Source organism: Mustela lutreola, chromosome 11 (assembly GCF_030435805.1).
Source record: "Mustela lutreola isolate mMusLut2 chromosome 11, mMusLut2.pri, whole genome shotgun sequence".
In the NCBI taxonomy this organism is placed as follows: Eukaryota; Metazoa; Chordata; class Mammalia; order Carnivora; family Mustelidae; genus Mustela; species Mustela lutreola.
In genome coordinates, this window is record NC_081300.1 from 53,037,710 (window position 1) to 53,050,168 (window position 12,459).

The 12,459-nt window shown below is 40.1% G+C and overlaps 1 protein-coding gene and 1 long non-coding RNA gene across 18 annotated transcripts in view; one reads left to right on the plus strand and one right to left on the minus strand.

The window, feature by feature from the left end:
* The window catches only part of DLGAP1 (DLG associated protein 1), an 889,418-nt gene that overhangs the window by 245,087 nt on the left and 631,872 nt on the right, over positions 1 to 12,459 (minus strand). For all 17 annotated transcript variants that reach the window (XM_059140358.1, XM_059140356.1, XM_059140355.1 and 14 more), the window contains one exon: positions 11,616 to 11,830. In XM_059140358.1, the coding sequence (XP_058996341.1) occupies positions 11,616 to 11,830 (215 nt within the window). The remainder of the gene's footprint in view (positions 1 to 11,615; positions 11,831 to 12,459) is intronic.
* Positions 1 to 12,459, plus strand: part of LOC131811672 (uncharacterized) — a 365,766-nt gene that overhangs the window by 122,698 nt on the left and 230,609 nt on the right. The gene's annotated exons all lie outside the window — the stretch shown is intronic.

Consider the following 12,459-nt stretch of genomic DNA (forward strand, 5'->3'; position numbering starts at 1 on the left):
GGGCCTCTCCCCTCCTCCTAAGAGAACTCGAATGAACAGGGATTCCCCAGATGAACTAACAGAAATATGCTAATGGGCAGAGGGGATGACAATACTCGGGCTGGCTGCATAGATATTTTTAACATGCTAATGTGTACCTGCCAGACTGAGCTCCCAGCCTCCAGGTGGGCTGGTGATGCTAAGAAGGGTTGAGAAGGAACAGGGAGCTTTGCAGAAAACCACAGATTCAGAAGCACGGGGAGGGTAAAGAGTCTGAGCAAGCACAGACACAGCCAAACAGTGGCGGGCAGATATTAGATGGAAGTTCAACTCAACAACTATGGGTTAGAGCTACTCCGCGAAGCTGTTTTTTAAGCCACCCGAGGTATATAGGGATTGTTTAGTAGTAAGTTCACATTCATCTAGACTCCTTGGGGTTGACCCTCTGCCTGGTGCTTTGCAAACACTACTTCAGACAGCATTTGATGTGGGGACAGAGAAAATAGAAGCATATGTAAGAAAGCTACAGCTACCTTGAGAAATGTTTGAAGACAGTGCGTAGGGAATTCTTAGGAGGAAGAAATACTAGCCAACAGGGAGAGGTTACATTTGAGAGGAAGATGGAAAAGAATGCAGAGATTTTCTCCTACTCTTGAGGCACAGAATGGTTAAATGGTTTTTCCGACAGTAGCACATCTAGGGGCAACAGAGCTATGATTTGGAGCCTAGGTAATCTCCTCTCAGAGCCTGCACTCTAGCTGTATGTGGTAGTTAGTTTCAATTGAATGAACACATGAAGAGGAGATGGCTTTCCTGGGGGATAGGGTGGACAACCGTGTAAGCAAAGACCATGAGATACCATTACTGCTCTTCACCAAATATACCCAGCTCTCCATTTTCTGGGCACATAGTAGTATTGCACTTCTCTGTCTCTCTGAAATTAGTGTGGTCATGTGGATGGTTTTAGTAATGAAATGTGAGCAACGTGAGGAAATGACATGCATCATTTCCAGGAAACAGTGCTCAATTCTCCACATTCCCTTTTTCTGATTTGGTGATCATGGACACACCTGTTGAGATATACTGTCTGTCTTTCTGGGTGTCTGAGTGACTGCAACGATCAGAGTCTCCTGACAATTCACAGTGGACACATATTGTGAGCAAGGAATAAACTCTTGAGATTTGGGGGTTGTGGATCAACAGAGCGTAACCTCGTCTAGCCTAACTAGTACATAAATTAGTACCAGAAATGGGGTACTCATGGAATAACAACCACAAAATACCCTAAAATATATGGGTATAGCTTCAGAAATTGGTAGCAAATAGCAAGGCAATTATTAGAGGCTGGAAACATACTGATCTAGGTTATGCAGTGGTGAATCATTTGGTAAACTGTTACTCTCAACAACTCGGAAGGTAGATGATGTAATAAGCGAACTGATAACTGTAGGGGAGGTAGTTGCAAAACACAATGTTAATGGCATGTGTTGGTTGCTGTTGACAGCCTTCAACAAGGTATTATACAGTTTGAAATAATTCAGAAAAAAATGGTTAGATGGTAAATAGCAAGGAAGGGGAGTAAGGGGAGGCTAGACATTTGAAGACTTGAAGGATTTGGAAGAAGCAACTGATTTCAACCCAGTTTGTAAAAGGTAAACCCAAGGATGTGCTTTGAGTGATGAAGGTATGATGAAAACTAGTGCTGGTGGCAAGGTTCAAGTCAAGGATGTGACTATCTCACACTATCGTTCAAATAGATTATCTGAATGGAGTCAGATAATTTAGAATGAAGATGCAATTAGATAAATACCTTGATTAGACGAAATGATTCAGAGGGAAGCAGCTAATAAGTTGATGAGTATCTTAGAGGTATGGGGGTGGGAGGGTAAACAAATAAAGCAAAGACGATCATTGTATCTGGGAGGGTTCTATAAGTGTGCTGACTTTTAAAGGGAACTCATCAGAATTCATAGGTAAGAAGCTACAGTTGTGAGAGAGCCATACAGCTAGAAGAACCAAAAGGCTACATTAGAAGGTGGAGTAACAAAGGGAGTCCTAAAATGTCTCCTGGGGTCCAAAGCACACATTTCCAGATGTGTACTTTGGCTATGGTCAAGGAGAATAATAGAAATTGAAGACTTTTCCAGAGCAGGGAGCTAGGAGACAGAACAGTGTAAGGAAGTTGCTCCTAGGGAGCAGAATTGTAGCCCAATCAAGAAACATCTTCTCTAATGGTATTGCAGAATTGCTATGGACCAATGACTACTGTTGTCCTCCATCATCTTCTTTTTGGATGGAAGTCCTTATTGTGGATGTTTTGTCCTTGTTCCATCATGGTAAATGGGTATGTAGGGGGCAAGTCATTTTATGTTAGAGTCTGATAATCTCCAGGTGTAAAGGAGCTACATCTGAACCAGATGTAGATATGACTATGTATTATTCTCTGCTCTACAGATTATCATTCATCACCCACAGATCATAAATTTTGAGGTTCAGGATAGGACTGGGATTTGGTTTTTCTCCCTTTGATGGTGGTGATGGGGCAAGAATATAATTTGTCTGCAGGAGAAGGAGAGAGCCAAATATTTGGTCTCAGAAGTGTAGACTTCAGTAGTCATTAGTGCTGCTTGTCAAATACTGTTTCATGTGTCCGTGTTCTGGGCACATGGTAAGATTGCCTTCTCTGCCCTCTTTGAAAATAGACATCACCATGCCACTAGCTTTTGCCTGTGAAATGGGAATGAAGGTGATTTTTCTCACTTGAGGATGGCAGCATTAAGATGCTGTGCTCTTGTCCTGCCTTTATGACTTTGGAAATCTTTCCAAACTTGGTCCCTGACTGATCAGTGACCAGAGCTCCCCATTGACCCAAGATGGACATGTAGCATGAGCAAGAAATACATTTTTGTTGTTGGAAGCCTCTGTGATTTAGGAGCTGTGTTTCACTCCTAGTGTAATCTAACCTATCCTGACCAGCATGGGTCTGAAGCCATCACAGTAGATCCTAAGATCAATTAGTAGCTCAGTTTTATGTGTAAGGGAACAGCAGAAAAGAAGACCTCCAGCAAGAATGGAGTCTTACTGGGACACTGAATGCTGTTGGGGACTATGTTCAGAGACACAGTCAGAGTCAGAGATGATGTCTCAGTAACCAGGTAGAAAGTCTATGGAAGGAGTTATTACAGAGACGGGTTGGTCACAGCAAGAGAGATTGGTCCTTTTCATCATTCAAATGAGGCGTGAAGCCCTAAAACCTGAAGAGGTGAGAGTTTGAGCTGAAGTGTTTTAAGACTGAATTTAGGAAAATGGTAATTCGGGTGATAGAGGGGAAGAATCAGGAAGAGCAGTGATATTCTCAGGGATTAATGGGTGCCTAGAAATCTCATCTTCCTGCATGTTTCACTTAAAAATGCAGGATGAATGTACATGATAAGAAGACGTGGCGCTGGTCTTCAGCTGAAATCTTAGATCCCATAGGTCGGGAAAATCCCACACAGAGATTCTGTTCAACTCCACCCAAGTCACCCAGCAGAATTATCAAAGCTCTCACAGAGGCACAATCCAGGTTGTTTTCAAAAGTGCCTGGAAAAATTTCTCTCCAAATTCCCAAATTAATTTCATGTTTAATAACTTCGTGATTAGAAGTTTCTTCTTACAGCTGATCTAAATCCTTGGGTGGTAGTTTTTATCTCATTTCCTCTCATTTATATGTAAGAATGTCAGTGGTTTTGCTATAAGAGTTTTCTGTAAAGGTACATTTGTTTAGGATTCATACACAGCCTGCCTTCAAGAAGGATTAGAGGCAGCTCCTAATATGTCTGCTTAGGCTTCCTTTAAAGTAGCTTTTCTCTTTCCTTCAGAGTGTGCTACCACCTGAGGGGCACGAGGAGGATTGCTTTAATGATACAAAATGAAAACAAAACTAGTAACATGGACTATGCTGACAATAGTAATTTACAGTGAAAAAAAAAAAAAAAAGGAAAAGAAAACACTGTCTCCATAGAAAGTAAAGTGGATTTTTTCTGACCAGAAAAAAATTCTGGATAAAATAATAAACTTTAATAGCTTCACCCTCTGAATTTTAAGTTTATTTCTTCTATGTAGTGCCTTCTTCCACCATTCTTAAATTTTAAAGCACACCTCTATACTCTAGAGTATCTTTTAGGGTATATTTATATCTCTAAAAATATATGTATTTCTATATAAATATGTGGAAATATAATATGTTGATGTATAAATATATGCCTATATAAAATCTATTTATAGAAAATACAGATATAAAAATAAAATCTGTCTATATAAAAACATATCTATAGCTCTATTTTCCACTTGACTGTGGAAACCAGATTTTAACAAATCATTTAATAAATTTACTGAAACCAAGTACAAATGTCTTCCACAGTACTTCAGTATTAAAGGTATTGAATAAATGAGTGAGTGTTTACATGAATACCATTTCTGATTACAATCAGGGTGTTCTCTGTTACCTGGTTATCTGCACTTTAATAGTGAATGTAGATATTAAATTGAAGGGATGGGAGCCAGTAGATAGGCAACATAAAGTTATTTTAAAGCTTCCTGCAAACACAAGTCTTCCTGGCAGGCCAGTGGGTAGCATTTTTGATCAGTATCACCTGAGGGGACTGGGGAGTCTTCATTTCCAGAACTTTCTTTGGGGGTTTTCCCCTGCTCACATTTCTCCAGTCTTTGGGGAGTTGCTGGGTCCTGAGAAGATAGTTCAGGTTATATACCATACAGCCATGGAACAGATATAGGGACAAGGTTTGTTATTACATAGTCCCATAGTCCAGAAGGAGCTGGACCCAGGCTTCTAAGAGCCTATCACTTCTCCCTGTAACTTCCATCAGCCAATGCCTCCTTTATCTCTGATCCATTGGTCTTTTGGTCCTTCCTTCTTTCACCCCAGGGCAAGCCCAGATCAAAATGTTTTCAAAGTCCTTGGTGTTTGGGCTGCCTGTGAGCCTGCAGGACCTTCAGGGCCAGGATGTACCTCACTGAAGCCTCTGACACCACGCCCTGCCCCCCCCCCCCCATCTAATCTGCTTTCTCAGCTCTTTTCCTGGGTGCCACTTGGCAAGTGTCCATATCCGGGAGACCTTCCTTTTCTCCTCTGTGCTGAGCCCTCTGATGTACCTCCTCTCTGTGGTCTGGGGAAACCGATCATGCCATGTTTCAGCTTCTTATCCTTTCTGCTTTCAATGCCTGGCCTCCAATCTTACCTTTGATGGTTAGTTGACATATAACCTTGGACAAGCTATTTAATCTCCCTGAGATGTAGATTCTTCATTTGTAAAGCAGGGAAATTTTCATTTTTAGAGTTATGGTGATTAAAAAAAAAAGAAAAAAAAAGGAATGTAGAGCCCTTAGCACTCAGGCATTTAGAACATTAAAACTTAAATCTCTCTTCAGTGTTTTAAAATCTTCCTTTCTCTAAAATGTGTCAGAATTTCTCTTCATTCTTTCACCTCCCTCACAGAGACAAAAGACACAAGTTCTTTCCTCCGGTGTCATGATCCTTGTAGGGACAGGCCAATCTATGCAAGTTTCCTTCCCAAAGAGGCTTTTCTTAAGATTATATCACAAGAAACCAGGATATGGTACAGACTACAGAGCTCACACACGCCCATCTCATTTGGAGGAGGGCATTCATACCCCAAAGAGGAATTGGTTTTTCTTAAGCTGGGAATGGTGATCTGAGCTGAATATAACTGGCAATTTCTTATACCAGTTACTGTTTGTTTTGTTTTTCAATGAGGCTTATTTCTAGCAAGGGGTTGAAACATATTTAGATAATTTCTCTATGAGCAAGTGAATGAGTTTTAGTTTTAAATGTTTTCCATTTCTTTCCATTTTGGAAGCTGGGGGTGGGGAGTTGTGAAGACAGAATGTAATAGAAGAAAGTACTGTGGTGGGGAAGGGATGGGAGCCTATCTTGAGCTTATGTCGCTGAACTATAGTCACAATATTGTGGTGTCAGGTTGTGTTATTCTGTTCTTTCTTCCACTGTAAAGAGCGTCTGCTGTTCTATGTAAAATTATACAGAGGGTCAGGTAGGAGAGGAGTGTCAAAGCATTTGGGGAAAATGACAACAAAGGAAAATAGAGACATTTCATACCACTTAGGACAAAGATGGGATGATCTATATGGGCGTGTTCTTAAACATGGTTTATATTCTTAGGAAAAAGATGTCAATGTTCTCATGTTCATATATCCCAGTTCCCCTTTTTCTGGGGAGAGAAGGAACTGAGGAACTATAGGTGGGCAGGAGGAGCCTGTGGAATGTGAGGAACCGGCAGAGGACACAACGTGTCTAGAGAGAAAAAAGGGAACAAGAAGTTTATACACAGATAACCAAAAACAGAGATTCTATCAAGAAGCGTGTTTTGGGTTCCTGATAAAAAATGGATTCATTCTTAAATTTCCAGACTTAAAGTTGTAGGAGAATACCCCATCTCTCTCTTCTCAAGTTATTTTATTTACCAATATCGCTCCTTTTGTCTTTACACTGCGAACTCCCAGATCTTCTGTGCCTCATTCTTACAATGGCATACCGTAGTGCTGCAAGTTCTCTCAGAGACCACGTGGATGGGAGACAGTACCCGGTGGCATGGCCAGTCAGTGAGAAGGGAGGGCTAGAGAATTGTGTTGAGAAGCGTTCTGAAACCAGATCTGTGTTCAGTGGGAAGGGCACTGGCATCCTTAATTAATGCAAGGATTGGCTGATGCTGTCTGCCACAGGCCTAGAAGTTGGGGGTTAGTGTGAGGGGTTTTATGATGGGAGTTGTCTCAGTGGTACCATCCATGCTAAGACCCTGAGCCTCTCATTTAGTTTAGGTGTGGGTTGGGTGTAGGGCTGAGAGACATTAAGCCAGTTGCCAACGTCACACATCTATTCACTATTCCACAATTTATGTTAAGAAAAAAAAAAGAAAAAGAAAAAAGTGTTCAGGATCAGGAAAAGAACGAAGATTAAGAGGATTAGCCATCCAGAAAACAGAAAACTATCTACCTTCAAGACATTAAGGACTGAATGTGAACCTTCTTGAAACCTTTTGTTAGGTAGTTTATCAAATTGCTAGAGCTCCGTCTAACTTGTCACCCCCAAAGCCAAACGTCCATAGAAACCTGGGGCCCTCCTTGCCAATTCCAGAGACCTTTCAAAGTCTATAATGTTAGAGACTATTTCTTCCAGGAGGAGGTTTTTCTTAGTACTTGGATGAAGAGATAAAGATGTATGAAGAAATTTTAAAGTGTTATTTGCCTAGGATTAATGGATAGTTGAAATTAACTTTAGAATCTTTTAAATGCCAGCTCACTTTTTAAAAAGAGCTTTCTGCAGAATATTGGGAGGGAAAAGTCCAAGATGGGATTTAGACATGGTTTTAGCTAATCAGAGTTGCAGGCGGTAGTCTCAATGCTAGAATAAATAGCAAACCATAACAAATCCAACTAAGACGTAAATTCATCAGAGTCAAGGTATGGAGAGGTTTAGGGGAATTCTGGCCCCCAAATCTCCCCTTGACTTGCCTGAGAATTTACTATTAAGCATCTAGGAGTTATTATTTGAAAATACTAATATTCTTGAGTGATAATTCATTTCAAGTTCATTGTTGGTTAATACCAAAGGAAGAAAGCAAAGCTAGTGGTGGGTGAAAGGATTGGTTACCAGCTGTGAAGGGAAACAAGGAAATGAAAGATATAATGGTTCTCAGTGAGTAGCTACAGAAATTTTGTGGCCCAAAGATGGAGTTCACTGTCTGAAGCCTGCTCCTGACTCTAGAATGTTTGACCTTAGGACGTAATAAATAAATGACGTAGGTGATGTAAATAAACCCTCAAGATGCCTTTATAAAAATAGAAAAGAGAAAAACAATGTAAGAAAGAACAGGAGTGCTTTCTCTCCAGCATTTCTGACAGAAGATAGGAGTTGAAAACCTCAAACAAAATGTTGCCCCAATCTCACTTGGCTAATTTTAGTTATCTTAGTTCATGGCTATGATTCATCCCTAAAGCTGTGAATTGCTGAGGAGGAAGGAGGAAAAAAAATTGACTTAAATGTCAAAGAAGTAAGAACAAAAATATAGTTTTCTTTTTTGGGGAACTAGAATTCCAGGATATGGGATCTTTCTTTTTTTCTCATGAGGGACTGAATGCTTCAAACTTCTAGAGAAATAATGGTCTTGAGTCAAAACATCATTAAGGAACAAAAGACAGCAGTGATTATAAGTCATGTCATTGTTTGAATTTTTTGCCTCCGTAGTATATTTCCCTTGTCTTCTTACGTGCCTCCTTAAATACCATTAAACTAGAACTCACTAGGAATCATCTGTAGTTGAGTGTGATGGAAGCGTAATAGGTAGACTGTAGAGAGGAATGGAATCCCTAAACCAGGTCAAGGAGGAATAAATGGAGACAAACAAAACTATGGGAAGTAAGCCTGGGGAATAGGATGGTAGCTGAGAAAATAAAGGTATATTTGAATGACGGTCAGATGTGGTCTTATTTGCTAAAGAATAGAGATGGTTTGGTGAAATTCCTTCTCGAATAAGAAAAAAAGTTTCTCAATTTATAGGGATCCCCCAGTAAAGTGGTTGCCATTTTGAATTTCCGTAGGTTTGGAGGAAGAAAATAGTCACTAACTCAACTCAGCTCTATGACTGTTTTCAGTATCTGAAGTAGCTGGCCTTCTCTACCAACAGCTTGGCGACTATCTGTGTTTGTCTTTTTCTTAAAACTTTTAAAAACTGCTGCTCTTGGGACGCCTGGGTGGCTCAGTTGGTTAAGCAGCTGCCTTCGGCTCAGGTCATGATCCCAGCGTCCTGGGATCGAGTCCCACATCGGGCTCCTTGCTCGGCAGGGAGCCTGCTTCTCCCTCTGCCTCTGCCTGCCATTCTGTCTGCCTGTGCTCGCTCTCACCCCCCCCCCCCGATAAATAAATAAAATCTTAAAAAAAAAAAAAAAAAAACTGCTGCTCTTAAAACTTTGGAGCAAAGAAATATATGATGATTGTAAAAATAGGGCCTGGGCTTGAAAGGAAGATGATACTATATAGGAAGCAACATGAAAAGGAAAGAGTTCTAATGACTTCAGAGCAGATCACCTCCAGGCCTGAAGCTGTGAGGGGAGTAGCCCAAGGCATAATTGTGAGAGGTGACTTCTGCACCTACCCCAGTCCTCAGCATCGTCAGAGCTCCACTCCTTTCTGTGCTCCTCGCTCCTGGGTATTACGGTGAGCAGCCGCAATCCCTGTGTCTCACACCTGAGACCTAACATGTCATTCAGCTGATGTGACAAATGCATCTTGATAGATCAACTAACAGGATACAAAAGTGGCAGAAGGGACTCTGAAGGTTGCAGAGTCCCACTGCTTGTTGAGGAACTGAGCTCTTGAAGGTCTAAATGACTTTCTTGCCCAAAGCATTCCCTCTTTTGCTTCTTCTGGAGGATGTTAATTAACACCATGGCTGTGTCTGCCTATTATTGTCTCTAGTGGAGAGATATTTTAAAGTCCATAGATGATGTTTGCCAGAAGTTATCCTTGGCCACCCTGATTTTAAACCACCTTGGCAGACTGCCTTTATTACAAATCCAGTTTTTAAAAAAAAAATTTTTTTTCAGACTGGATATATATTTAATTTTCTGAGCCTCTGTGAAGTGTGCCAAAGTACAACAAAAACCTATTTCTATTTCTCATATCCTTGATCTACTTTGACCTTGTGTGGCAGTGTTATGGGTTGACTTACATTCCCCACAAAGATCAAAGTCCTAACTCCTAGTATCTGTGAACATGACCTTACTTGGGGTTTGCTGATTTAATCAAGTTAAGATGAGGTCATTAGGGAGGGTTCTAATCCAATATGAGTGGTGTCCTAAGACAGCTGTGGGAAGACCCAGAAGGGAGAAGGCCATGTGATGACAGAGGCAGAAATTGAAGTACAGCAACCGGAAGCCAAAGAATGCCAACGATTGCCAGCCCCAACCAGAAGCTGGGAAGAGGCCAGGAAGGGTTGTCCTTACCAAGTTTCTCAAGGATCACGGCCCAGCTCATACCTGGATGTCAGACTTCTAGCTTCCAGAACTGTGACATTACAAGTGTGTGTTGTTTCAAGCCACTCAGTTTGCGGGACTTGGGGATGCAGCCCTAGAAAACCAATACCTGAGTAATCAAGACAAAGAGAAAGGGCAACTGGAAGCCGAAGGAAAGAAAGAAGAGCTACTTTGTTGGGTTGGTTCATTAATGCCATTGGTAGTAATTTTTTACTGAAATGATCTGGAGAGATTCCACTGCTACCTTGAAAAAAAAATTTGTGAGGGGACTCCCTTTGTCCACTTATTTAAGATGTAGTGCATTTTGCTATTTAAATGTTTTCATCGTAAAAGATTATAGTTTTTCAGTGTTCTCTGTTAATAATCTAGTTTATTTTCTTTAGCCTGATATCTTTGGCCTTTTTCTATTTATTTTGTCTTTTCATATTTTATTTTATAGCATAATATGACTGCATGAATGGTAGTATGTATTCCCTCAAAATATGGGAAAAGGCACTTTTTAAAAAATGCCAATTACTCCTATTTTTCAAATGATGATCCAAGCCCTGATATATTCCAAGGTTCTGATTTACTCTCCATACATAATATTAAAATTTAATCGGGTCTTGTTTAAAATAATCAATTTCAGTAGTTTCTTCTGTAATGATGTTTTCAATTTACAAATAGCACAAAGGAAGTGAGGACTACTTATAACTGTATTTTTCAAAACCAAAAATAATTTTTTAAAATATTTTATTTTTAAGTAATCTCCACACCAAATGTGAGGTTCAGATTTATAACCTTGAGATTAAGAGTCACATGTACTGGGTCACCTGGGTGAATCAGTGGGTTAAAGACTATGCCTTCAGCTCAGGGGCCTGGAATCGAGTTCCACATCGGACTCTCTGCTCAGCAGGGAGCCTGCTTCTTCCTCTCTCTCTCTCTGACAGCCTCTCTGCCTACTTGTGATTTCTCTCTCTGTCAAATAAATAAATAAAATATTAAAAAAAAAAAGTCACATGTTCCACTGACTGAGCCAGCCAGGAGCCCCCCAAAAATCATTTTCAAGGTCTTAAAAATTCTATGTATTTAGTGTCCAAATTAAAAACCTGTATCAAGAACCTGCACATATGACTCAATTTTTAAGCATAGCCACTTTCTACAAGTCTCTCCAAGATCATCTGCCCTATTATATTACTCAATTATCTGAAAAACTGAAGGGTCTTAGAAGGAAGAGTTGCCCTGAAAATTTAGTGGTTAAGGAAACATCTGAGAGTTGAAAGACATGGATCTTTTCATTGACCAGAAGTCTTCATTTCAAAAGCCATTCTGGATTGTTTCAAACTCTTCTTCTTGGGTTTTGGGGTTCAGTTTATGATTTCTGCAGAATGCACCTGGATGCCCGTGTCTTTGAGGCACTGGATACAGATGTCAGACCCCAGGTCAAAATCAATAGACCATTCAGTACATAGCACTGCTCCATCTGTAGGTTGTACTCTGCCCTGATTACTCTAGGAGTCACACCATCTGCTTCTAGGTGCTAGAGTAAGGAGCTGGACCACTGGAAGTAGAGCATTAGAAACACTTACTTGAGTGTGGTAAGTTCTGTAAGGGATGGCTGAGTAGCTTTGAGATAGCTTTCTCTTCGTGCAGCAACTTTGGGAGAAGGCTTGGGACTTGTGTCAGAGTCACCACTGTCTTCATCCCCCATGGCCTTGATGTAGCTGCCACTCCGCATTCTTCGGCATGGAATTTCGTCGTCTTTACCTCGAGGGGTGTACCCTGTCCAGTCATCCTGAGGAACCTGTTCACATAGAAAACAGATAATTCATCTTTAATAAAATCTTATACTTTCCTTTCCTTTTGTTCTTTTTTTGGTTGACCCTGAATATGGGTAATATAGATAAATTATCTAAAACTTCAAGATTCATTTCTCAATAACGGTGTTTTACTGCAATTGGTTTAAAAACATTTTAATCCTTGAAAATCCATGTCCTAATCTTTAAAACATCCTGTGTATTAGGAAAAATTAAAACCATTGGCTTTGATTTACTTCTGATTTTTTTGCATGCTAATAAGAATAAGAATTTCAAGAGATAATTTGAATAAGAATACCATTGGAAAGGAGAACAGTTTTATTTGAACTTTTCAATTATTTGTTGTCAACTGTCATTTAAAATGTAAGAATCTTTCACTTTTATCCTCCTCACACCTTCCATCTGTACTGTCTTGTATAGAATCTCTCTTCTTCCTAAACCAGGTACATGGACTTCTCAATAACCTATTCTTTCTAAACCCCTCTTAATTTGTATTCATCTTCCATAGATCTGCTTAAAGCAGTCTTTAAAGGTTTCCAGTGATCTCATGAAAGCAAGTGGCCTTTTCTTAATTTAAATTTTCCTTGCCTCTGTATACACACACACACACGCACAT